This window comes from Cynoglossus semilaevis, chromosome 17 (genome assembly GCF_000523025.1).
Source record: "Cynoglossus semilaevis isolate Cse_v1.0 chromosome 17, Cse_v1.0, whole genome shotgun sequence".
Lineage (NCBI taxonomy): Eukaryota > Metazoa > Chordata > Actinopteri > Pleuronectiformes > Cynoglossidae > Cynoglossus > Cynoglossus semilaevis.
In genome coordinates, this window is record NC_024323.1 from 3,549,958 (window position 1) to 3,576,085 (window position 26,128).

Consider the following 26,128-nt stretch of genomic DNA (forward strand, 5'->3'; position numbering starts at 1 on the left):
TGCAGCTTCCCCCCATGCTGCTGCCTTGATTAGCTAGAATCAATAGAGTCTCTGTGGTTGTCTGAGTGTTTGTGCGTCTGTACTTGTCTGTGGCCCTTACATCAACACACATTTACACTCAGCCTCCTTCACACTGAGCTGCGTCTTCCGGCAGCTGCAGGCTGGACACGTTCAAATGTGGTTTAATAATTAAACATTTCCCCAGGAAATGTTTTTAGTTTATTTTTAATGAGATTGGAAATGACAGGATCCGGCTGTCCTCATTTTTATCATTGATTATAAGGAAGCAGATTCTACTCTGAAGTTATTTCATTTCCACTGGTCAAATTATATTAGATGGATGGACAAAGACACCACTGTCTTGTCTATAGCTGGACCTGTGACTACAAGGCTTATGGGATCTGCTGTATACTGAACAGTAACATTGGCACAGTATTGTGTTAGTGGTATCATAATAATGATATTGATGTACACAGAGCAAGTAGTTTAGGATGGAAGAACGGATTTATCAAACAGCAAGTAATATATACATACATACATACATATATATTACACATATATATGTATATATTACATATATGTATGTATATGTTTATATGTATATATACATATATATGTAAAAGCTAATGAGTTTTCAAAAGTAATTCAGAAAATTGTGCATAACTAAAACCACAATTGTATATCTTTCTTTTTGCTGGTCCAGTATTTCCCTGTGTTAATCAGTGTTATCAGACTCACCTGTGTCCTGTGATCACATACCTGCTCATCAGTCTCACTCCTGTCACCTGGTGCCCTGGCTCTAGATACCTCTTTCACTCACTCAGTCTCGTTGGTCAGTGTATGTTGGTTATAGCGCGCCAGTCAAGGTTGGTTGACTGTTATCCTGCACTGGAGGTATTTAAGTCGGACTTATTTATTAATAAACTTCCTGAAACTGATCCTTTCTCTCGAGTGCTGAACCTCAGGCCCTGGTCAGTAAATAGTCATGCAGTATAGTGTACAGTACAGACCCAAAGGCTGAATGTATGAAAAAAACCCTCAGGTCTATCTAAAATGAAGTATCTAATAGTTACCCCAAAACATAGCTTAGCCACAGCCACCACTAGCTGCACTGGCTAGAGTAGTTTTAAGAAGTATTTGTATTTAATAAATAGAACAAATGCATTGGAGCATTTCCAAAGTTCCCTTTGAACATCTTTGCCAGAAGGAAAAGGTATTTCAATTTTTATTTTAAAATAAAAGTTTGAGCTTTGAATACCATGAGATGTGCAGTCAGCAAACGTCACAATCAACCAGTACTTCAGTGATTCATGCTGCATCAGTCACTGAGGTCTGTCAGTCTGCACTGACTGACATTTCCTTCTCAGACTTAACCACATTAGAATCCACAGTTGGCCCAGGTATAAAAAGGAGAGTTGTACATTTTTATTTACTTTGACAAAGACATCGCTACATTTCTGTAATGATTTTCTCTTAATTTTAGACGTGGTGTCACAAAAGGGCATCATGCCAATACGGAGCCTTCCAGAATGCTCATTAATCCCCAGTGGCTCGTGAATCTCTAAAATCCTCAGCGCCTCCTCTTCTTCCTCCTCCTCGGCTGCAGTGGTATGACAGGATTAGGAGCCGGGGTGTTAGGTGTCCTCTAGCAAAATGTGATTTTAAGGTCACAGCGTGAACCTGCATGTGTCAGTATCAGGTATCAAAGGGGATCATGGGAATTGAGAAAATGGGTTGAGAGTGAATTAGAGCAGACTACGATGAATACACTCTGGTCATTGGCTGGTCTTTTCTCCTGGTGTTTTGTTGATGATGGTCGCCCTGCGTTTGTCAAAATGTCTGACATCAATCCTGTCACTCACAGAGATGTTTTGCTGGTTTAAAACAACAAGACCTTTGACCTTTGAACAAACTTCATTTTTTTTGCTTGAGGTTGATTCATGGCTAATCCTTACCATACTACAGTACCTGACTTTGTGTTGCCATCAGTCACTCTCTCCATGTTTCTGTCTTGTGTATTTCTCCACACATTTCTTTCTGACACAGTAATGGTGATTTAAACCAAAGAGTCAAACTTGGACTCCTTATCATCCTTATTTTTACAATACCTTAGTCCATCGATCATTGGTCTAGTTGTTGTGTAACCTGTTCTTAGTCACCTTTTGTCATCATTTGGCTATGCTGCATCCTTTCACTTTCAACATGGTTAATAAAATATAAAGAGCAGATGAATGAGGAGCCAAATGCATTTCTTGGATTTCTTCATTTCAGGGAAGACATTAAAACGATACACATCATTATTTGTCAACTCTTCTTGGTCATTTTTCACTTTTCTTTTTGTTTTAAATTTCACTAAATGGAATCACTATGTTGGTAAATATTCAGTTTATTTTTAAAGACTACAGGACAATTTCTTCAGGTTATATCTGTACTGGTATATTAAGCTCTTTCAGAGTAAACCACGAAGCAACTGAAGACCTATGCAAACCACTTTGTTTTGGCCTAAGTCTGAGTCTAAGTATATGTTTTTAAGTGGTGATTTGCTGCGGCAGTCTGCTCCAACAAGGCTGCGTTTAATACTTTTGTTGAACATCGTTCTCTTTTCTCCGCCAGTGTGTGTCTGCTGTCAGCTCACATGGCTCCCAGAGGCCGTGCTGGGGTGACTCGGTTCTTCTGCAAACACACCAATGTCCTTCTGAAGCAGGGGGGCATCTACTGGGAACCGAGAGAAACCCCAGTCCCCCCCGCACCTCCAGCACCCCCAAAGCTCAGCAGTCCAATAATGGAGCAGAGCTTGGCTCAGAGGATGTCAAGCAAACACGATGCAAATAGAACTTTTTATTTACTGGCCCTCACATTCCCCTCCCCCAACCTTCAGCCTTCATTTCCTGGGAGCCACGGTGCCATTTGCAGGGGCCCCATGGCAACAGCGAGACTCTTCAATGAGAAGGAGGTTGGGGGAGGTGAAGTTTCTCATGATGTCACCAAATCATGTTGCTAAAGATGAAACTCTGTGTTGAAATGCACCAGTATTAAATTTAACTTTTTATTCCTGAGAACTTTATGTTGTAACGTTTGAGTTTTGAATTGGAAGCAGACACTTTGAGAGTGAAGCAGTGGTTGGGTTCTACAGAATCCGATTTGGTTTTACAATCACTCTTTTGTTAATGATCCAAGACAGATATCATCAACTAATCTCAATAACAAAAGTGGGTTCTGCTGCAGTTCTCTCCACTTCGTCATGGCTTCATATCCACCTCTCTGTCATTCATCAACGCTGCTTGTCTTATTATAATGATACAATCTGGTTTCGTCTGCTCTCAGACCTGTCACATTTGTGTTGCGTGCAGCAGATCTGCTGTTCGCACAGACCAATAAACACCACCAATTTTGCCGTGTTGTGGACCCCTCCCTGGCAACCAGACCCCCCCCATCCCTGACCTCTGACCAAGGCTGTGGCCCTTTCACGGCAGTGGAAAAAAAGGGTTTGTCTCTAAATTCAGCCATCAGATTCAGGAGGAGAGACAGGGACGTGCCCTCTAGCCTTTGAAAGGAAGTCCACGTCTATGGGCGTTGTGGGAACCACAGAGATGATCGGTCGATGGCGGAGCAAGTGCATGAGCGTGATGGATCGTGTAATTGGTGTTTGAAGAATGTCTTAATGAGGAGCATAATAGGCCATTTGATGGATAGGTAGGAAGCCAACACTTAGATTCTGCATTCAGAAGCGGATGTGAGCTGTTTGCTTTGGTGACACGGGGTGATTGATCGATTCTTGAGGCTCAAGGGCTGGGCCCAAAAAAATGGTTTTGATGCAAAAGGAACAGCTGGAGTTCTGCAGTTGGAGATCAAATGGTAGCACGATCATCGTTGGAAACATAAAAAAATTAAACGTAAAAACAAATAACGTAAAATTGAGGTTAAAGTCAGTGTACTTTATAAAGTACAACTGACATTGTGGTTCCGTTACAAGTTCAAAAGTTGTATGTCCTTCTGGATTTCTTAAAAAGGTAAAAAAAAATAATTTTGGGATTAAAATCAAAGGGATTAATTTATTTAACTTTTTATTTATAATTGCCTCTAATCTTTTCTGTAAATGTTATGACCTCATCAGTAGTTAAATATTTAATACTACACTTCAAAGACAAAGGCTTATAGTCATGTAGTGTGCAGGTAATTACAACAGAATACAAATTTCTTTTAAAAAGTAGTCAAAGTTACCAAGTAAAGTAAGTAAGTTACCAGTAAAAAGTTACCAAAACAAGTTCAAGTTTCACAAGGAAAGGGCAAAGCTAAGCTAACCTAAGCTAACTGATCAATAAACTGCAAGGGGAAACAAAACAATCTTAGGAAAATAATACTTTGAATAACAATATTTTTTTTTCTATTACTCATACTATCTGTAAAATACACCCCCGCCTCGCCCCTCACTTCAGTCTGAGCTACAGCAACAGTTATGAAGAGGACATGTGCTGAGAACAGCTGAGCAGTCAGCTGGGAAATGGCTGAGTCCAGGGAAAGTAGATCTGCCCAGGATCACACACTGATGGGTGTGTTTGTGTGTGTGTAGCTGTTTGACATAGTGACTCAGCACAGGTGACAGTCGGTGACCCTGAGTGAGAGGTCAGGACTGGGGTATGTTGCTGAAGTCCTGCCTACATGTGTGAAAGGACAACTGGTTTAATTAATCAACTCCAGACGCCATGATCAATCAGTCAAACTTTAATTAAACCTCCAGTGATAAATACATGGTTGATCCTCCTACAGCCACACTGGAACCCTGTTACTTTCTCTCTCTGTGTTTTCAGCCTCACTCATAACTGACCTGGTGTTGGGGAAATCGTCTGCTCTTGTTGCCCCACAGTTGCATCACAATCACCCTGCTGCAGTCTGGGGAGAAGAGCATTTTTTGGGATGACATAATGAGCAGGAATATCTCCGCTCAGCTGTGGAATGTTTAAAATGTCAGAGCGGGGAAAGCAGCAAGTGTTGTGATGAGGAGCAGCACAGAATGCTGACACTGAATTTTCATTCTTTTTTTTTTTTCTCCTTCCTTTCCTCCAGTTCTTGATAACTGTGACAGGAGATCATCTCCCCTCTGTTATTCTTCTCCGGCTGCTGTTTTTGCTTCTTGGCTCCAGGGTCGGCAAACACTTGAAGAAATCAATGTTTTTGGAAAACAATTAAAGACATGATAGAGTGGTCATTGCTGTTGCTTAAAAATATCCCAGGTGTGATTCTGGGATTCTGGGTGGTAACTGATGGTCTCTTTGAATGGAGGTGACATGTTCTCTTACCTCTGTGTGTGTGTGTGTTCAATATCTATATGTATATATTTTTACAGCTTTCTATATTTAGGCTTTCTAAGAGCGTGATGATTTATTTTATTTTAAGCAAAGGACCTCCTTGTTGGTGTTTAATATAATACCCTGTCTTGATATAAGACAAAAGTCCACATAAAAAATTTCAAAATACGATATCTGGTGCTCACACCTTACTACATTATGTTTGAGAGTACAGTACAGTAGAGTAAAGTTTTTTAATGTTATTTTACAACTGCAGAAAGTTACAAAACACAACATTGACAGTGAATCCAAACAACAACTCCATCTAAAGGCAAATGTTGGACTTCCAGTAAATCTGCTTGTAAATCCAAAACAATTGACTTAATGATTTTTAAATAATGATACTTAGTATCAGAGTACAATACAGTATGCGTGATTTGTTCCCAACCCATTTTGTTGTAGTTAATGGTTGGCAAATGTTTGTCCCACTGAGTAGGACGCTTTGCCTTCCTTTCCCTGGCAAATAGTGTCCCCTTCAGGAAGACTTGTTACATGACGCCTCACTTCTGCATTAGGTTAAACAAATGACAACAACCCCAAACCGAAGCCAAAATAGAGTATCACAGCCATCACAGAAAACAAGCTCAATTAAAAAGAAATCCTAAGTACTAATACTGAGAGGGTCTAAACATGAGGCTCGTGTCATGACCACTGATACAGACTTGAACAGACTTGTTGTCCATGCTCTGGTTGGTTATAATCAGCCCCCTGTAATTGAAACATAATGCATTCCATCACAGGTAAATAAACATGATGATGATACAGAAAACTTTTAATTGCCCTTTGCTCCATGGACAACAGTGAACCCCAAAGAATGAAACCCTACTCCTACTCTCTAGTGAGAGGGATTTGACCCAGCGTGTACTCATCGGTGTATCAACAAGAGTTAGATTTCCGTTGAAGGTTTCATAGCAAATTTGGAAAGAAAACAAGAGTCCAACAGATCCTGGAGTTCATGATGCCCACTAAGACATACAGTGTTGTAATAACAGCTGTCCCTCCATCAGAGTCCTGTGAGATTGTGTTCTGTTTATTAGCTGAAGCCGATCAGAAAAAAGTGAGAAGTTAGTGAGTTACTGTAGTTAGTGGTATTTTTAATTATCCTCGAAATTCTACAAAAGAAAAAATTGTGAAAAAACAGCTGAAACTAAGAACACAAACAAGAAGCCTCGTGGATGAGAGGTGAAACGTCCTTAAAAAATCTACTTCGTCTAGTTGCCCTCGATGTAACTTGTTTTGGATTAAATGACCTGGATGACTGAGAACCTACAGAGACATAAACCTGTCTGTGGTGAGATAAAGAGTTAACAGGTTTGACAGCACAAACAGGCGGTTATAAATTAACTGACATTCAGACCCACACTATCTTTACAAAGGGCACATTACGACAGCTGACCGACAGGTTCACTCAGATGACACTCATGCTTCCTTCAGTGCTCAGGTCCTGTTCTCCCAGGTTCAGATTCTGGAGACTTCAGTGCAGCTCAAGTTTCCACCAGGAACGTCGGTAAGAAAATCATCTTTTTTTTTCCAAAAGCCAATGTTTTAATTGATTACACATTATGAGAAGGTGTAAATATATACATATACAACTTCAGGATCAAATGGTTGCAGAGAGTCTACTGAATGATTTGGATTACACACAGCCAATGAAATGTGACCCCTGCAATGTAAGCAGGGGGGCAGCTATGGTGCCCGGGGAGCAGTGTGTGGGCACCGTGCCGTGTTCAGAGCACCTCAGTGGCAACTTGGACTTCAACCTGAAACCTTTCGGACCCAAGTCCACTTCCTTAACCACCCAGCACCACTGCCACCAGCACTGATTTTAAATCAGTCCAAAATGATCAACAAACTTCTGATGCAGAGAGCTTTAATTACAGCCTCTGTGGAGGCAACGCAAGGAATGGATCTATTTGTTGATATTTGTTGATTTCTGTCTTCAGATCTAGGTCTCTACATGTGGACAGTCGTCCCCAAAACCCCTCCCTGACCACCAGTTATGTCCACGGCACCTCCTCTGTTCCCCTGCTTCCTCTGACTGTGGGTCAGAGCCTGGACAGGACAGTGGAGAGATGGCCTGACCGTGAGGCTGTGGTCTTCCCTCAGGATGGAACCAGAAAAACCTTTGCACAGTTTCAACAAGATGTGAGTTTCTGACTTTGAGCCAGTCAGATTGAAAATGTTACTGGTCACCTGTTTTAGATTTAGGAGGATTGATTAAAAAAACCCTGATTATGACCCAAATATTCTTGTTCTTGTCTTCTCACATTAGAATATATCTGTTGAGATTCCTCTGTAAAAAACCTTTCACCTTTACTAACACAGGTTGACCAGGCAGCTGCAGGTCTCCTCGCTCTGGGCCTAAAACGGGGCGACCGACTGGGACTGTGGGGGCCCAACAATTATGAATGGATCCTTTTCCAGTTTGCTATGGCCAAAGCTGGAATTGTAATGGTCAGTCCAGGAGAAAATCTATTTTGTTTCAATTTCACCCCTCTGCAGGTGTCCCACAGTCTCAGGGGAGATGAATCACCATAACTTTATCATTAACATCTTTAACATCAGTAATTTAGTGATATGTTGACCAGTTCACAGAGTGTGAATGTGTATGTTGCTGTCCATGCAGGTGTCACTGAATCCGGCCTATCAAGTGAAGGAGGTGGAGTTCACCTTAAAAAAGGTAAATGTATGCCCTTTGTTCTGTTGAGGTTGAATCCACTCACATTATTTACATTTGTGTACACTTTAACCACAAAAATTGCAAAGTCACTGCAGCTTGAAACTGAATGAAAGCTGTGGATGTGCGTGGAGATGAACTGGATGACTCTGAATATAAGGTTCATATTCTCCAGGTCCAGTGTAAGGCAGTGCTCTGTCCAACTCACTTCAAAAGCCAGAAGTTCTGTGAGATGCTGAAGGAGATCTGCCCAGAGATTGAGTCGTCAACAGGGGGCGTCATACAAAGTTCCAGGTTAGGGTCTTTGTATTTTCTCCTGCCATCATGAATGTGAATAAAATAAATGCTGTAGGTTCAACGTCTTCTGTGTTTGAAATACATTCCTCAACACTCCCTCTGTTCTCCAGGCTGCCAGACCTGCACATGGTGATTGTGATGGACAGCAGACAGTCAGGGATGCTCCACGTGGACGATGTGATGCAGGCGGCAGAGAGTCGCCATCACAGAGAGCTGATGGACCTACAGAGCAGGCTGTCATGTGACGATCCCATCAACATTCAGTTCACATCGGTTAAGTATCTAGTCTTTTATATGTTTCAAGAAAATGAAACTGAACTGTACTATACAATACAGCCTTTTCTACATCTTGGGGTCGCAACTCCACGTGAGGTCATCTGGAATTCAAATAGGGTCACTTGAAATGACTAGTAATTGATAAAAAAAAATACTGATAAAATATTTTGAACTAATATATAAAATGATATATTTGAACAATCATTTTAAAGTTATGAATGACAAAACATCAAATAGAATGCAATATATAAAAATATCTGAGCTGATGCATCGTGACTGACAGCTGCGATCACATGAATATACCACCTTGTGCCACTTTAGGGGACCGTCCCCACTTTGAGAACACACTCCTTATCCTGTCATTATTTATTGTCCCTAATTAAGTAAACTTATTTTTCTGTACTATACAGTACCAGAACCTTATTTTACAAAACGATACCTGATCTAAACATATTATAACACACAGTTCCCAAACTCAGCATACTGACCTGTACCACACCTAACCATGAAGTATTGATCATGTTTTCACCTTTAGGGTACAACAGGGAATCCAAAAGGAGCGGTCCTCTCCCATCACAATATTGTCAATAATGTGTACTTCATGGGTCAACGAGTGGGTTACACATCCAAAGTAAGATTTTTTTTTTTTGGGTTTTTTTCTGCTCATTTGATGAAAATTAGCAGGAACATTTTTTTCGAGTTAACATGCGTTGTGCCTTTCATCAGCCAAATGTGAGAGTGTGTACTCCTGTGCCGATGTTCCACTGCTTTGGCTCAGTGCTTGGTGGTGTGAGTATGGCTGTGAATGGCATCACACTCGTATTTCCTGGTTCTGCCTATAACCCCAAAGCCATTCTGCAATCCATTGGGAGTGAAAAGTACAACAAAATACAGCCAATCAGCATGATTTTAAAATATCAAATCTGGTATATTTCCTCTTTATTTACCGAATTCTTCCTTTAGGTGCAACTTCCTGTATGGCACACCTACAATGTACATTGATCTGCTCAGTCAACCAGATTTACATAAATATGATTTGTCATCACTTGAGTCTGGTAAAATATTCCTGGGGTTTAACGAATAACAAATATTTCTGAGACGCAATGCCACAGTTACAGCTTTCCCTTTTTTTTTTTTTTTTTTTTTTTTTGTGTTCCAGGGATCATGGGCGGAGCTTCATGTCCTGCTGATGTTGTGAAGAAACTGAGGACAGACATGAACATGACCGAGATCATTGTAGGTTTTTAGATGGCTCTATTTCTTACCACTCAACCAGAATCAGAAGTAAAACACATTCAACCTCATCACCCACAATAAGCTGTATTTAAACCAGTGTAACTAACATTTATATATGTTCTACAGTTAGCTTACGGATCCACTGAGAATAGTCCAGTTGTGTTCCTGGGATTTCCAGAAGACAACGATGAGCTGAAGATAAACACGGCTGGATGTGTCATGGCTCACACTGAGGTACAGTGTGCCGTGTGCATCAACAATCATGATCTACACATCGCCTCTATGTGACATACAGTGTGACTGTATATGTAAAGGCTAAAGTGGTGGATCCAAACAACGGGATGACGGTTCCTCTGGGTGAACCAGGAGAACTGATGATCAGAGGAGCCTGTGTCATGCTTGGTTACTGGGACGATCCAGAGAAGACCAGAGAGGCTATCACCGAGAGTCGATGGTACAAGACTGGGTAAGATGAAAGATTACTGAGAAGTTGCTCATAACTCGTTTTCCTATGTGTTAGTACGTTAAACATGTTTTGTGGTTTCACACAGGGACACTGCCACTCTGAACAGTCTGGGATACTGCCAAATTGTAGGTCGTATCAAGGACATGATCATCCGTGGAGGAGAGAACATCTACCCTGCTGAGATAGAGCAGTTTCTCTATACACATCCCAAAGTGCAGGAGGTGCAGGTAAGAGTTTGAATCTGTAGAGGGCAGCAAAGCGCCGCTGGTTTATTGATTTGAAATTTAACAATAATCAGCTCTTTGTCTGATTCCCAGGTGGTGGGGGTGAAGGATGAGAGGCTGGGTGAGCAGGTCTGTGCCTGCATCAGGCTGAAGGAGGGTCAGAGCTGCAGTACAGAGGAGATTAGAGACTTCTGTAAAGGACAGGTGAGAGTAGATGGTGAACAGAACCACAGACAACCTGCCTGTAAATGTATGTTAGACTGAACCACAAAAGTGGCACTAACTGATATTTTGGGGTTTTCTTTTTTGTTTTGTTTTGTTTGTTTGTTTGTTTTTCTAGATTTCCCATTTCAAAATCCCACAGTTCGTGGTCTTTGTAGACAGCTTCCCCCTGACTGATTCTGGAAAGGTAACTTATGCTCCAATTACAAAAAGATAAATATTTATAATCCTAATGACAATTATTGCACATGAAACTAAAATAACTTTATTTTTTCGCTTCTTACAGATCAAGAAAAATGTACTCAAGCAGGACATTGAGAAGATTCTGGGACTTTAATTTGACTTACACCAACGCCACCTGCTGGAGACAAATAGGTCTGAGTGAAAACAGGAAAAGAACATATCTATGATATAACATATCTATAAAATTTGGACAATTTGCGTAAAAATAAGAATTTGTTTAATAATTAAAATGTTTTTATCTACATATGCATGTATATTTTTTTATATGCAGTATATATTGATGAAACTAGTTAAATGCTAAAATTAGGGCCTATTAAGAATGTATGGTTTGGTAAAGGTTTTATGATGGTGAGACTAATTTATTGTTTCTGTTTTGTTAGCTTCTTCTCTTTCAGTTGGTGTTTGTTCATATGTGGATTTGTGTGTGTTCTGTCCTTTAACTGGTGGGCTGGTCACTTTCAGTGTTATCTTGAGAGGAGGGTCAAAGTGGCTGAGAACATGTTGTATAAGTGATCTAGGTTAAACATTAGATCTACTTCTCACAAATTCTGGTAAAACTACACTGGAGCCTTTATTCAGTCATTTGTTTTAAGCTAAATAAGAAGGTTTTTTTTTTTCATTTTTAGTGAGACAAATGTATCCATAGTTGTCTACAACACAATCCAATTCCCAAAGTTACACTGAAGAGTTTATGCAAGTAACAGTCTGTGTAGTTTCTTAATCATCAGGTAAACATGTGTGAAGTGGGGACACATGATAGATCATTTTGTTACTTTTTGTGTAGAGATTGCATTAAATTGACTGCTCACATTACAGTGATTATGGCTGGGTATAAAATGGGTTTTAGTGTTTGTGTAAATATAATGAACCAGACTGTCCTGGTTGACTTGTTTCAATAATGCTATCACATGTGCTTAAGATGGCTGTCACAACACCGCCCCAATGACTTTTTTTTGTTTTTTGGAAAAAATATGTCACTAAATTCAAAGTGCCACATTACAAAAACACCACCTTGACCAAAATATGACCGCCTCCCAAATATTGTACCACAAGTTTACGTAACAAAACCTTCGTTTTCTCCATGGGAGCCTATTAAACCGAGGGCGATAGATAAGCTAGAACCGCCCCTGTGAACACCTCTCCAAGTCTTCTTTTACTGACTTTTACACACTGCGGATCAGTCGTGTTCGTTGGGGCAATGGCAAAACTCGTTGCAAGTTTTTCTCCGTTGAGGTTCTGTGTCCACAAACTTAGACCAGTGGACGGACATAGACACCGCAGGAATGTGCTGCACGGCTGTCTGTAAGTGTTTGCTCTGATTATAAAATAACAACGCCCGTTTTCCTCTCTATATATTTTACTACTGTATCTCTCCTAACGTCACTAGTTGTTTAAAATGTTGCGCAGTTTTGTGCGCTTTAAAACGGATATGTTTCGAACTTCTGTCGCTCAGTAGATTCACTAGATTGTTATGTAAATATGAATGTTACCAAAATAGTATGCATGAGTGAAATGTCACGTTGCCATGAAATGCTTTTCAAATGTCAAATAAATTATATAAAAAAACGTTGTCTTTAGCTTCTGGTTCGCCTTTACAGTTCAAAATGTTGCCCAGGACAGTAGATGTATCCAATCGCAGGACCAGGGACCGTTCCTCGACGTGTGGTATTTGGTTATAGGCCACACAGAAAGAACTTTTTTTCCATGTTTTTTTTTTAATATATGTAAATCTACGTGGTGTCTTATTTTGAAAAACCTTCCACTCCTTTCCGTGTTTCGAGTTTTTTTAAACATAAGAACAGAAATTTACCCCATACTGCCTACATTAAAGGTTCATTTCAGAACCCCCCCCCCCTTCTCCCTATAAAATACAAATAAAACAAATAACTAACTATGAATATGTTTTACTGACATCCTTGTTAATTATTTCTCAGATCCCGCTCACTCCACGTGGACACTCCTCCTCAAAACCCCTCCCTGACCACCAGTTTTGTCCACGGCACCTCCTCCGTCTCACTGCTCCCTCTGACTGTGGGTCAGTGCCTGGACAGGACAGTGGAGCGACTTCCTGATCATGAGGCAGTGGTCTTCCGAGAGCAAGGCATCCGGAAAACCTTTGCGCAGCTTCAGCAAGATGTGCGTCTCAGAACTCTACAGTTTGAGGCTAAACACTAAAATGCGCCTTACAGATTAATCTAGTATTAAACAAGTTCTGTCTCTGTCACTCACCCCGTTATAGCCTCTGCTCTTTTAACTAAAGTTCTGCACATTACATTAAGAAGACAGCATGTAGGTGGACACAGGTTGGGTCCGACAGCTAAGCTCTTCCAAGATATGAGAGCAAAAGTTTTTGCATCAGACTCGTTTTCTAGCCAATAACCCTGAGGTGTCTTCTGTCTTCTGCTGATTAATTTTGTCATTAGGCTAAACTGACACAACAGTCAAGCTTAATAATTCCTTTACACAAAATGTTACTGAAATATTTAATGTATATATTTATTATATATTCAACATTATTGCAACTTGTAATTGTTGCAGTCTGCCCTGTCACCAATAGATGTCATTAACCACTACACTCTTGTCATTTAAAGTTTTACCTTGTTTTGCACTTCACTGTTAGCTTTACAAGAAGTGTTGCTGCGATTTTGACTTCCTTTGAATTGCATATATAACTCGATATTGAAATTCTTTTTTTTTAAATATATAATTATTTTATATAATTATAAGTATTTGTTTGTCCTTTACTAACACAGGTTGAACAGGCAGCTGCAGGTCTCCTCGCTCTGGGCCTAAAAAGGGGCGACAGACTGGGAGTTTGGGGACCAAACAGTTATGAATGGATCCTTTTCCAGTTTGCCTCAGCCAAGGCTGGAATTATAATGGTCAGTTCAATAATTGTTTCTATCCACCAGAGGTAAACAGGAGCATAAATGATGTTGCTGTTTTTAGGATTATGTAAAGTCTCTCTTCTTAGTGTTTCAAATGACAGCCCTGTTCTGTTCTGTTTATTGTTTAAGGTTTCACTGAACCCAGCCTATCAGCTGAAGGAGGTTGAGTTTACTTTGAAGAAGGTAAATAAGATTGCATTTTACTTATTTGCTTTTCTGTTCAAGTGCAGTTTACGTTATCACAATCACTCTCTTACTGACTAGACTCATAATATTTTTTTTTTAAAAAAGCTCATTTTACTTAAAATTACTTCAAGCTAAATGAATGTAAGAGTATCATTAAGACAAAGTGAAGTAGATAAAAAGTGAACCTGTTGTCTCCAGGTCCAGTGTAAGGCAGTCCTCTGTCCAACTCACTTCAAAAGCCAGAAGTTCTGTGAGATGCTGAAGGAGATCTGCCCAGAGATTGACTCGTCAACAGGGGGCGTCATACAAAGTTCCAGGTTAGGGTCTTTGTATTTTCTCCTGCCATCATGAATGTGAATAAAATAAATGCTGTAGGTTCAACGTCTTCTGTGTTTGAAATACATTCCTCAACACTCCCTCTGTTCTCCAGGCTGCCAGACCTGCACATGGTGATTGTGATGGACAGCAGACAGTCAGGGATGCTCCACGTGGACGATGTGATGCAGGCGGCAGAGAGTCGCCATCACAGAGAGCTGATGGATCTACAGAGCAGGCTGTCATGTGACGATCCCATCAACATTCAGTTCACATCGGTACCCGTCATGCTTTACCTGCATGCAGCTTTAGGTCTTTGTGACACTGATTAAATACATATCTACTCATCTTGGAAAAGTATTTAAAAAACTAAGAGGATGCACAATGCAATGATTAGCATGTAGCATGTGAAGCAGATATGTTTTCTCTGTTAGGGCACAACTGGTCATCCAAAGGGAGCAGCTCTTTCCCATTACAACATCGTCAATAACGCATATTTTACGGGCCTTCGTTTGGGTTACTCATCAAGAGTAAGTCTTCTTTTTGTCACTTGGTTTTACAGTGACATTCATCTTATCTGTTTCATCACCTTTTTTTTAAAATCAGCCCAAGGTACAAGTGTGTGTTCCTGTGCCTTTGTATCACTGCTTTGGCTGTGTGCTCGGCTCAATGACCATGGCAGTGCACGGCACCACCCTAGTGTTTCCCAGTACTGCATACAGTCCCGAGTCCAGTTTGGAGTCCGTTCACAGTGAAAGGTGCTGAGTTCAGATCCTTCATCCAGTTGACTTTCAAATATAATTTAATCATGATGTCGGTAATTGACTGCCACCTATTTGTTTCTGCTGAAGATGCAATTTCCTCTATGGCACCCCCACAATGTTCATCGATCTGCTTAACCATCCGAACTTACGTGAATTTGATGTGTCATCCCTTCAATCTGGTAAGATGCTCTAAAGGTTTACTTTTGCATCGCATCCGTACTGATCCAGAAAGAAAGTACAGCCAGTAGGTGGCAGCAAAGCTACCGGTAAAACCCCAGAGGAGAAAGTAAGTGGTTAGCAAGATTTGCTTAAGAAGACAGAGAAAAGACGCAGCATCGTAGCACAGGAATCTCTACGTAGAATCTTTTTGTGTTGAAGAAAGAAAATGTTATATACGTTGAGTAATACGTTATTTATCCAGTTTGTCAATACTGTTTAAACATTGTCATGGCACATTATGCTTTAGGACCAGTAGTCGTTCTGATATCTGACATCTCCCCTGTCTGTCTTGTTTCAGGGATCATGGCAGGTTCTCCGTGTCCTCCTGAGATTCTGGCAAAGCTGAAGACTGAGTTGAACTTGACAGAGATAGTTGTGAGTTTTTCTCCTGCATGTCTTTAACAATACCTGAGGTTGTTAAAATAATCTCACTTCATTTATAGTTAACAGCTTTCCGGTGTGTGTGTGCTCTCAGTCATCATTACAGGCTTTTAGAACCTGATTTAATGTCCGTCTGATCCATTTAGAGGAAAAAATAAATATGAATACACATCAAGAATGTAATTTGATACTACGTTTGAGGTTTTCTCTTAAGAGTGATTTTAAATTTACAACATTCATTTTTTTTCTTCAGAGAATTCTTTCTGCTAGGCTGATTTGCTGACCAAAAAGATGTGGCCTCAATATGATAAAATAGTATAAAACGTGTAAATGATGTTTCAACAGGCAGGTTATGGAACCACTGAGAATAGTCCAATTACATTTCTTGGATTTCCAGAAGACAGCGACGATCTGAAGATAAACACAGTTGGATGTATCACAGCCCACACTGAGGTATGTTCTCCATAACACACCTCCCTGTCACCACTGGGACTTACGGCATGACTGTATATGTAAAGGCTAAAGTGGTGGATCCAAACAACGGGATGACGGTTCCTCTGGGTGAACCAGGAGAACTGATGATCAGAGGAGCCTGTGTCATGCTTGGTTACTGGGACGATCCAGAGAAGACCAGAGAGGCTATCACCGAGAGTCGATGGTACAAGACTGGGTAAGATGAAAGATTACTGAGAAGTTGCTCATAACTCGTTTTCCTATGTGTTAGTACGTTAAACATGTTTTGTGGTTTCACACAGGGACACTGCCACTCTGAACAGTCTGGGATACTGCCAAATTGTAGGTCGTATCAAGGACATGATCATCCGTGGAGGAGAGAACATCTACCCTGCTGAGATAGAGCAGTTTCTCTATACACATCCCAAAGTGCAGGAGGTGCAGGTAAGAGTTTGAATCTGTAGAGGGCAGCAAAGCGCCGCTGGTTTATTGATTTGAAATTTAACAATAATCAGCTCTTTGTCTGATTCCCAGGTGGTGGGGGTGAAGGATGAGAGGCTGGGTGAGCAGGTCTGTGCCTGCATCAGGCTGAAGGAGGGTCAGAGCTGCAGTACAGAGGAGATTAGAGACTTCTGTAAAGGACAGGTGAGAGTAGATGGTGAACAGAACTTTACCATCAATCCTACTAGCTCCTTTCAACATTGTTTTTTATAGAACTGTATATGTGCTACGTTGATATCAAACACGTCTAATTGTCTTCAACCAAAGCAGGACAGCGCCACCTAATCCCTGTATTTTTAATTTTTCTTCTTTTTATTAGATTACTTATTTCAAAATCCCACACTATGTGGTATTTGTGGACAGCTACCCCATGACAGTTTCCAGAAAGGTGAGAGAAACACATTCAAGTCCCTGATATGGTGATTATAAATGTTTGATAAATTGCGTGTCTTTATAGATCAAGAAGAATGTGTTAAAGCAGGAAATGGAAGAGGAACTAGGCCTTTGACCAGACAGACACAGAGTTACTGAGGGGCTTGGCAGGAGCAGGAGACATACTGCATTTTGTACCACCAACTGAACTGTGAAAATGCTATTGCAATGTTGCTATTTTATTGGATTATTTACGTTTATTACATGATTATAATATTATGCATTATTCTTTATCTGTTTTTAAAAAATCATAATAACAATATGCATGTTGAAAAAATACAAATAATGAGCCCAAAAATTGCAGAAAAGTACAGTTATTATTTTTGGTTTATGGCATATTTTTGTGTTCTTTTATTTAATTTATCTTATGTTATCTGTCACCCTGTTTGGCCTGCAGCTGCCACCTTTTTTGAAGAGCATGGACTAGTTTCATCCACCAGTGCAAGTTCCTTGTGTTTAATAGTCTATGGTTGAATAACAACTCTGATAATGGTGCAGGAGACCAGTTTTCCTAGTTTCACCTTTGAAATCTCACTGAACTTTCATTTCACATGTGAGTTTTTTATTTTGTTTTACTGTTTTCAAAGTTCATTTGTGAAAACGCATCATATATTGACAATGCAAAACAGCGGCCTTCTCATTTAAAATAAAAAAAAGCAGCAAGACTTGCAGTGCAACGTAGTGACATCATCAGTCATGGGAGGACAAAGTGGGTGTCACACATTAAACCCAGGGAACCATTGGTCGGCTCAGCTGGCATCAATCTCACATTCCTTACAAAGCCAATGTTCAGTCACGCTGGATATAGAACAGATTCACAGAAGCTGACGCTGTGACCAATGTCAACAATCATTTCTTCTTCACTGCTGAGGTCCCATGTTCGAAGATTCACAGTCTTGAATGGACTTAAACGCAGCTCTGGTTGGCTCCAGGAGAGACGGTGAGTTTATCTTTGCTTGATTTTTATTCTAGTTATTTTTTTAACTTCTTTCTCTCATAACATTGTATCTCGTAATTTTAAACTCAGGACCAATTGTGTCATAATTGTGACTTTTGTTTAACAAGTATGACTTTACTTGTTGTTTTATTATCAAATATGTTAACATTTCAATTTTATATTTAATATGTTATGTTTTACGTCACCTTTAATGCCTTTTTCCACTTCTTATCTGAAATATTGTGTTTATTTTCTCTTATTGATAACCTTTTAGCTTACTGTGACAGATTCCTTTTTTATCACATATTGATTCCTTTTTGTTATACAGTTTGGATTTTATTCTCTCTAAATCATTAAGCTCATCACCTTACAATTTTTAATCTCATTATTTTAACATGCAGCTCTCTGAATTCTCTTTTTTATTGTGAAGAACCAGGTCCCTACATGTGGACAGTCCTCCTCAAAACCCCTCCCTAACCACCAGCTATGTCCACGGCACCTCCTCTGTCTCTCTGCTCCCTCTGACTGTGGGTCAGTGCCTGGACAGGACAGTGGAGCGATGGCCTGACCGTGAAGCCTTGGTCTTTTCTCAGGATGGCATCAGGAAGACCTTTGCACAGTTTCTTTGTGATGTGTGTTTCAGATTATGAGCTACTTTTGAGTGATAAAAAATGTAAATATGGCCCAAAAAAATATCAAAACTAGAAGACATTGTCAACAGTGATCCTCAGGCCACTCAAATTCAAGACCCCTGTTTTCGAGTTAGAAAAATTGAAAAGAAACGTCTGTTCTGTTTCTGACTTTGTTCTTGTTTACTGTTACAGGTTGACAAAGCAGCTGCAGGTCTCCTCGCTCTGGGTCTGAGGCCAGGAGACCGACTGGGACTGTGGGGGCCCAACAGTTATGAATGGATCCTTTTCCAGTTTGCCACGGCCAAAGCTGGAATCATAATGGTCCGTGCGTGTGCCATACTTGTCTTTAAAACTGCACTCAGTCTTGCTGCAAGTGTAACTGTGTGTGGTCAGAGACTCTGTCACTAAACATTGTCTGATATTACACACAGAGTGCTCGAGGTGAAGTTATGGAACTGGTTAGACAGAGTTCAAAGATCAGCTTTGTTACTGATTATGGAAGGCTGCAGAATAATCCACAGGATTTACAATTCACAGAACTATATCTGCAGACTATATCAATGTAGGAATAAAAACAGCTGACTAAAGATAGTAATGTACTGACTTGTGTACAGTGTTATGTAACATGTTTTTGTCTAATACTACTGTCCATGCAGGTTTCTTTAAACCCATCCTATCTAAAGCAGGAAGTGGAATTCACCTTAAACAAGGTATGGTTCCTGCACTGTGTTCTCTTCCAGTGTAATGCATAAATATGCATAAGTACCTGCAGTACTCATAAACTGCACTTTCTTTAACTAAGTATAATATTTAACAGATTATTAAATGTGTGTCCAGGTCCAGTGTAAGGCAGTGGTCTGTTCCACTTATTACAAAAACCAGGACCTCTGTGCGACCCTGAAGGAGATCTGCCCAGAAATCGACTCATCAACAGGTGGCGCCATTCAAAGCCCCAGGTCAGGATCCTTGTGTTTTGTCCTATATCATGAATTGAAATACACTAAATACCGTAGTTTTTGATGTATAACTAATGGTTTTCTGTGGGTGAAATTACTTTTTTCCCCCTCTGTTCTCCAGGCTGCCAGACCTGCACATGGTGATTGTGATGGACAGCAGACAGTCAGGGATGCTCCACGTGGACGATGTGATGCAGGCGGCAGAGAGTCGCCATCACAGAGAGCTGATGGACCTACAGAGCAGGCTGTCATGTGACGATCCCATCAACATTCAGTTCACATCGGTAAACGACCTCCATCATGTCCCTCTGATTTATATATAAACTGACAGATTATTACTTTGGAAATGTAATTAAAACATCCTGTTTTCTGTTTTAGGGAACGACTGGGAACCCAAAGGCAGCAGTTCTTTCACACCACGGTACAGTCAATAACTCCTACTTAGCAGGTCTCCGAATGGGTTATACAACAAGAGTAAGATATCTATGTCTCTTGTTTAAAAAAAAGAAAAAGAAAAAAGAAAGATCTCTGATTGTAAGCAAACTCTTGTTTTGTACTTTCAACCAGCCGCAGGTACGAGTGTGTGTCCCTCTGCCTATGTATCACATCTTTTGCTCCGTGACCGGAGGGCTGATGATGGGAGTACACGGTGTCACCCTCGTCTATCCCAGTTCTACATACAGTTCCAAAGCCAATTTGGAGTCCATTCAAAATGAAAGGTACACTGTTTACCTGAATGAATTTGAATCACACCTTGTTATCACCCTATGGCTCTCTCACTGCCAACTGTTTATTGTTCCCCAAGGTGCAATTTCCTGTATGGCACTCCTACAATGTTTATTGATCTGCTCGGCCAACCAGATTTACACAAATATGATGTGTCATCACTCCAGTCTGGTGAGAGGAACTACAGCAAGTCCTCTGGAATATGGTGTTGTGGTTCAACATTTAGGAATGTGGATCTATTGGCTGTTGTTCAGGGATCGTTTCTGGTGCTCTGTGTCCCCCTGAGATCGTGTCCAAACTGAAGACAGACTTAAACATGACTGACATAGTTGTAAGTTCTTGAGTTGTGCCTTGTAGGCATTTTACAAAAACAGCAATAAATCATAATGAAATCACAATGGAATGAAACCTGTCACTAATGTTATCCCAGGCGGCATATGGAATTACTGAAATCAGCACCTTTGGATTTCTTGGATTTCCAGAAGACAACAATGAGCTAAAAATAAACACGGCTGGATGTGTCATGGCTCACACTGAGGTACAGTTTGTTGCGTGCATCAACAATCATTAGTCACACATCACCTCCATGTCACTACTGTGACTGTATCGTATGACTGTGTGTAAAGGCTAAAGTGGTGGATCCTACCACCGGGATGACGGTTCCTCTGGGTGAACCAGGAGAACTGATGATCAGAGGAACCGGTGTCATGCTTGGTTACTGGGACGATCCAGAGAAGACCAGAGAGGCTATCACCGAGAGTCGATGGTACAAGACTGGGTAAGATGAAAGATTACTGAGAACTCACAACACCAAGAAGACTTAAAAACCCTTACATTCTGGAAGGTTCCTCAGTTATTATGTTGGTGACAGGTTTGAGTGTTACTCTTGGATATTGCTGCTGTTAATCCTTTGTTGTGTTGTTGTTAAAAGCAAAACTAGTTTTTAGTTACAGTGTATACATATATTCTTCTTTTAATTTCTCACAGGGACACTGCCACCCTGAACAGTCTGGGATACTGCCAAATTGTAGGTCGTATCAAGGACATGATCATCCGTGGAGGAGAGAACATCTACCCTGCTGAGATAGAGCAGTTTCTCTATACACATCCCAAAGTCCACGAGGTGCAGGTAAGAGCTTGATGCTATAGAGGCCAGCAGAGGGCCGCTGGTTATTGTTTATCTGCTTTTTATCTGATTCCCAGGTGGTGGGGGTGAAGGATGAGAGGCTGGGTGAGCAGGTCTGTGCCTGCATCAGGCTGAAGGAGGGTCAGAGCTGCAGTACAGAGGAGATTAGAGACTTCTGTAAAGGACAGGTGAGAGTAGATGCTGTCATTGACTCTCAGTGAACACACTGTGATGTGGACTGAAAGATTTGTTTCTTTGTACCTTTTTAGATGTCTCATTTCAAAATCCCCAAATATGTGGTCTTCATTGACAGCTTCCCCATGACTGTTTCTGGAAAGGTAATGTCTTCACTAGTGTTAATTATTGATTGATGACAATAATATTTATTCAGAAACAATGTCCATGCTCATATGTGTTGTTCTTTCAGATCAAGAAGAATATATTGAGGCAGGACATGGAGAAGAAACTGGGCCTGTAGTTGTATGGACTGTTTTTAAAAAGTTTTTTTAACCAATCCTAAACATTTTAATTGAAGAAGCACTGAAATTGTAATAGTTCAAAGAAAATCATTTTTTACAAAACATAGTTTGGTATGAAATTTGATTATATTCTTTGTAAATAAAACACATTTTGCTGCAAATTTGAAGAATGTGATCTGGTGGAATTGTGTTTAAAATAAAATAATATTACACCTACAATGACAGTTATATTAAGTATCCTTTATCTTTTGAAAATGTATTACTTTCATCCATTGTGTGGGAAAATTATAACTAATAAGTTTGCATTTAATTTCTATACTTACAGTATGTAACTGTAGTGTCTTTATTAATAATTTCTCAACATTTCAGCTGCCATATATCTAATTTTTAATTCTACAGTACTTTGACATATTGATATTAACAATAATAAAATCTGCGAATCACAGATTCACGCAATCAATAATCAATATATGTGTGAGGGCTGAAATATCTTAGAAATGCTATTAACACTTAAAAACCTTATATATTTCTAAAATGACGTCATTGTGTGCATTATGGAGCGTATGCGTTTGTTCACGTCTGCTGTTTGTCCTTCGCGGGCTACCGTGGTAGCTTCGGTTCACGCAAGGTATTCTGGGTAGGTCAGACGCCATGTGCTTTTGAAACCAGGGAACTGGACAGAGACCTGGCTGTGAGAAACTTGGCCTGTTTTTCAGAGGGTTCACGCTCCGGGAACGGTTTCTGTCTACGTTAATGATGTTGTGCAGCAGACGGTGCCTGAGGACCGCAATGCGGGCCGTGGCCACAACAACACATCGGTGCGTAACAAACTCACAGCGGTATCAGCCTGTCACTAACACCGGTGTAGCAGGGGTAACCGGGAACATCACTACCCCTGTGTCTGCTTCCTCAAGGGCAGACTGATACAGACTACTGCGGCAGTGTTTATGTGTTAAACATGTATCCGTTATGGCAGCTCGTGAAATGTACTGAGAGTGTGCATTAGCTGGGAATGTAGAGGAATATCATTTATTTAGTGACTAGGTTTAGTAAGTTAGCAATGTTAGCACTGTACCCAGTGGATTATAATAACCCTCACATGACCAAGTCCCCAAACTATACCGAAGCTGTTTTCTTAGTGAACACACAGCAGCATTTTTGTTTTCGCTCTTGGGGAAAATTATATTATAATAACAGTCCAATTGTGCTCCAATAAAAGGGCTACGTCTGACAGACAAGGTCATTCAATGGTTGATCAGTACAGTGGAATTCCTGTAGTGGTCCATCTTCTATCTGTCATTTGTCACGTGTGATCAAATAGAAATTTTCTTTTAACAGTGTAGATAACGTTGTACGCAATGGTTTTATTGCTACACTTAAAATGCTCAGGTACAATATTAAGGAAAATACTATTTGCACCTCTGTTACAATTAAATTATTTCAAAGTATTCTTATTCGTATCTTATTGTAAGTGCGTTATTGTGATATTATTTAAATGCAACTCCTTTACTGGAGTGGCATGTTGACAAATGATTCTTCCTTGTTGTTTAACTAGTTTTAGTCAAGCCAGTTATTGGCTCCCATTCTTCTCTGAGAATTGTATACATGTACACGACTTACATCACAAACAAACATAAATATATTTTTCTATTCTCAGTGATGCAGGGTCAATGTTGCGGTTGAGATATTTTCAAACTTTTAATTCTTAATTCTGCTTTCTTTAAAATAAAAAAGCTATAATGCAGGGTTTTTTAATTTCTTCAACCTAATTTTTTTATTTATTTTTTTGTGAAAATGAAAACAGACACATATTGTTATAAATGAAAGGTAATCTCGATAATGACTTAAAGCAGATTACCAGTGTTGACACTGTGGTCAGATTCAGCTCCTCTCTTTTTCTTTTCTACAGGCAGCAGCTTCAGAGGTCGACGCCGGCCTTGTGCGCTCTTAGACTCCTGAAGACCAGTCCAGCAACACATTCAGAGGCCCTCTCTACCCCTCAGTTAGACGGAGCGCCAAAAGAGTATTCCCCCAAAATCCAACAGCTTGTCAAAGACATAGCAGGTCTCACTTTGTTGGAGGTGTCAGATCTCAATGAGCTCCTCAAGGTTGGTGGAGAAACTGAGTTCATTACAAAACATGTTGCTGTGATTTTCTTATCATCCGTTTTTCTCTTTTACAGAAAACTCTGAACATTTCAGATGTTGGAATGATGCCAATGGGGGCCATGGCTGGATCCAACGCAGCTGCAGCTCAGGTTAAATCATCAGCATAATTATTTATAAACACCAGCAGCGCCGTGGATAAAATACTTTATAAATATCAAATGATAAACTCTTGACTGTTGATCAGTGCACAATTAGATGTGCTGTGTTTTCCCTCCTCTGAACACAGGCCGAAGAAGAGGAGGAGGCACCCGTGAAGAAAGAGAAGACTCACTTTATAGTAAAACTGACAGAGTTAAAAGCCGCAGACAAAGTCAAGCTTATAAAGGAAGTGAAGAACTGCATGCAAGGATTGAATCTGGTTCAGGTAAAATAACCTCTGCTGTTTAGTCCTGATATAAAGTGTTGTTTCAAAAGACTGTGTGCATTTAGCTGTCTTTACATCGAGGTCAGGGATTAGCAGGGTCGCAAACAGATGCTTTTTTTTTACGACCCTACAGTAAATATAACAGTTTTGCATTTTCTTCTCATAAAATGTCCCTTTAGGCATCTGTAGGAAGGGTTGTCACAGCCCTTATATGCAGAAAGTTAAATATTTGTGAACAAGTTAATTGCTTGAAGCCAGTGTCTCATTGTAATTAAGGAAAACAAGTTAGAAGGGTGGTCTGTTTTGGCACTGTGCATCCCCTCAGTTCCAACATTTGGCTCAAGTCTCTACTTTTACTTTCTTTTTTGTCTTCTCCAAAACAGGCCAAGAAATTAGTAGAGACTCTTCCCCAGGAAATCCGGGCGAATGTAGCCAAAGAGGAGGCTGAGAAACTGAAAGCAGCCCTGGAGGCAGCAGGTGGAACTGTAGTGTTGGAGTAGAGAGATGTTTTATCACGTGGCTGCTCATGCACTTGGTTCTTTTTTCTTTTTTTCCTTTCTACCGTTTCCTTTTTTTTTTTTACACGACAAAGAACAGAGTATGCCAGGAGTAAAAGAAACAAAGACATGCCTCCTGACATTAGCACGGTTTCTCTGCATCTTCATATGCGGCAACTCAGACTGAACTTTCCAGGCAGACTGCCTGCACCGGTGGCTGCCCCATCGTCTGCTAGTCCACATGTCTGTCTGTCTGTCTGTCTGTCTGTCTGTCTGTCTGTCTCATTGTTCTGTAGCAGATCTGCTACAGCAACACCAGGCTGTGTGTCAGTAACCCATTTGTCCATCCCCTTGTGTGTATGTATGTTCTTTCTGTTGACAGATAATTGACAGCTCCCAGTTATGAAGAACACCGGGTACTTTACCATGTTAAAGAGTGTTTACTGCTCAAAGAATTGTTAATAATGTGATTAAAGGTGAAATCTCCCCATCTTCCTCCTGTTCTTTAACATAATTTGTTTGTTCTGTTATATTGATGGTGTATGAAAAACTTTAAATATGCGAAACAAGATAATGTTGAACCACCTACTGCACAAAGGGACGGGAAAAATGTATTTTCCGCGGTCACTCGGAAAAACACAAATTTAAGAAATCTACAATTTACAACAACTGACCAGCAGATGTCGCTGTATCACCTCTAATAATTTTATATAAACTTTGGCAGCAACAATAAATGCTTTTTGTCAAAAAACAAAGTGGACACTGAAAATAGAAGGAGAGCAATTTTCTGTGAGGTTTTTCTCCAGTTAAAAATAGAGTTCATAGAAGGTTTGAACTAAAAGCGTGTCCTTTTTGGCCGTCTGTTGAAATTCAAATTTTTCATTCTGAAATTTATGTGATCAAACTGCTGGAATCTTGATAATTTTTTGATGTCTCATTTACTGATTGTCTGTGCTGTGTCATCATGTCTGAAAAACTGAAGATTGTCAGTAGTTGATTGTCCTTAACAGAGATTCTGCAAAACAGCTTTAGGATGTTTCCCAAGGGGCTTAAATACTGCACCTCAGGGATGAGCAGAAATAGGCAGAGTAGACTTTTTAAAACTAATTCATGCTGAC

General features: G+C 40.2%; 4 protein-coding genes across 5 annotated transcripts; all 4 read left to right on the plus strand.

The window, feature by feature from the left end:
- Window positions 1-6,660: 6,660 nt before the first annotated feature.
- Window positions 6,661-12,552, plus strand: LOC103392710 (acyl-CoA synthetase family member 2, mitochondrial-like). The gene is made up of 16 exons (XM_008329402.2): window positions 6,661-6,852; window positions 7,289-7,490; window positions 7,671-7,799; window positions 7,972-8,025; window positions 8,198-8,316; window positions 8,430-8,592; window positions 9,131-9,226; window positions 9,322-9,473; window positions 9,559-9,650; window positions 9,755-9,831; window positions 9,958-10,065; window positions 10,146-10,297; window positions 10,383-10,524; window positions 10,615-10,725; window positions 10,862-10,930; window positions 11,030-12,552. Exons 1-16 carry the CDS (start codon window positions 6,758-6,760, stop codon window positions 11,078-11,080), a joined length of 1,812 nt encoding a protein of 603 aa, XP_008327624.1. The 5' UTR covers window positions 6,661-6,757; the 3' UTR covers window positions 11,081-12,552.
- LOC103392711 (acyl-CoA synthetase family member 2, mitochondrial-like) lies at window positions 12,153-17,799 on the plus strand. Its single transcript, XM_008329403.3, has 16 exons — window positions 12,153-12,288; window positions 12,921-13,122; window positions 13,740-13,868; window positions 14,004-14,057; window positions 14,259-14,377; window positions 14,491-14,653; window positions 14,810-14,905; window positions 14,982-15,133; window positions 15,227-15,318; window positions 15,657-15,733; window positions 16,085-16,192; window positions 16,258-16,409; window positions 16,495-16,636; window positions 16,727-16,837; window positions 17,013-17,081; window positions 17,151-17,799. Exons 1-16 carry the CDS (start codon window positions 12,185-12,187, stop codon window positions 17,199-17,201), a joined length of 1,821 nt encoding a protein of 606 aa, XP_008327625.1. The 5' UTR covers window positions 12,153-12,184; the 3' UTR covers window positions 17,202-17,799.
- Window positions 17,800-17,809: 10 nt separating this feature from the next.
- On the plus strand, window positions 17,810-22,200 carry LOC103392713 (acyl-CoA synthetase family member 2, mitochondrial-like). 2 transcript variants are annotated; one of them, XM_008329404.3, is made up of 16 exons: window positions 17,810-18,065; window positions 18,493-18,694; window positions 18,887-19,015; window positions 19,351-19,404; window positions 19,532-19,650; window positions 19,772-19,934; window positions 20,029-20,124; window positions 20,218-20,369; window positions 20,456-20,547; window positions 20,631-20,707; window positions 20,807-20,914; window positions 21,003-21,154; window positions 21,364-21,505; window positions 21,580-21,690; window positions 21,772-21,840; window positions 21,930-22,200. In XM_008329404.3, exons 1-16 carry the CDS (start codon window positions 17,965-17,967, stop codon window positions 21,978-21,980), a joined length of 1,818 nt encoding a protein of 605 aa, XP_008327626.1. In that variant the 5' UTR covers window positions 17,810-17,964; the 3' UTR covers window positions 21,981-22,200. The 2 variants fall into 2 exon arrangements, with proteins under 2 accessions (XP_008327626.1, XP_024919970.1); XM_025064202.1 differs by having other exon boundaries at window positions 18,499-18,694.
- Window positions 22,201-22,574: 374 nt separating this feature from the next.
- On the plus strand, window positions 22,575-25,567 carry mrpl12 (mitochondrial ribosomal protein L12). The gene is made up of 5 exons (XM_008329405.3): window positions 22,575-22,799; window positions 23,891-24,089; window positions 24,164-24,238; window positions 24,376-24,513; window positions 24,897-25,567. The coding sequence occupies exons 1-5, from the start codon at window positions 22,735-22,737 to the stop codon at window positions 25,011-25,013; spliced, it is 594 nt and encodes a 197-aa protein (XP_008327627.1). The 5' UTR covers window positions 22,575-22,734; the 3' UTR covers window positions 25,014-25,567.
- The last annotated feature ends 561 nt before the right edge of the window (window positions 25,568-26,128 follow it).

Coding starts and splice junctions, on each gene's coding strand:
- LOC103392713 (XM_008329404.3), top strand. CDS start 17,965: ATGTCAACAATCATTTCTTCTTCACTGCTGAGGTCCCATGTTCGAAGA. Junction 18,695..18,886: donor TTGCACAGTTTCTTTGTGAT/GTGTGTTTCAGA, acceptor TTACTGTTACAG/GTTGACAAAGCAGCTGCAGG. Junction 19,016..19,350: donor CCAAAGCTGGAATCATAATG/GTCCGTGCGTGT, acceptor CTGTCCATGCAG/GTTTCTTTAAACCCATCCTA.
- mrpl12 (XM_008329405.3), top strand. CDS start 22,735: ATGATGTTGTGCAGCAGACGGTGCCTGAGGACCGCAATGCGGGCCGTG. Junction 22,800..23,890: donor GTGGCCACAACAACACATCG/GTGCGTAACAAA, acceptor TCTTTTCTACAG/GCAGCAGCTTCAGAGGTCGA. Junction 24,514..24,896: donor AAGGATTGAATCTGGTTCAG/GTAAAATAACCT, acceptor TCTCCAAAACAG/GCCAAGAAATTAGTAGAGAC.
- LOC103392710 (XM_008329402.2), top strand. CDS start 6,758: ATGACACTCATGCTTCCTTCAGTGCTCAGGTCCTGTTCTCCCAGGTTC. Junction 6,853..7,288: donor AGTTTCCACCAGGAACGTCG/GTAAGAAAATCA, acceptor TTCTGTCTTCAG/ATCTAGGTCTCTACATGTGG. Junction 9,832..9,957: donor TGAACATGACCGAGATCATT/GTAGGTTTTTAG, acceptor TATGTTCTACAG/TTAGCTTACGGATCCACTGA.
- LOC103392711 (XM_008329403.3), top strand. CDS start 12,185: ATGGCAAAACTCGTTGCAAGTTTTTCTCCGTTGAGGTTCTGTGTCCAC. Junction 13,123..13,739: donor TTGCGCAGCTTCAGCAAGAT/GTGCGTCTCAGA, acceptor TTACTAACACAG/GTTGAACAGGCAGCTGCAGG. Junction 14,654..14,809: donor TCAACATTCAGTTCACATCG/GTACCCGTCATG, acceptor TTTCTCTGTTAG/GGCACAACTGGTCATCCAAA.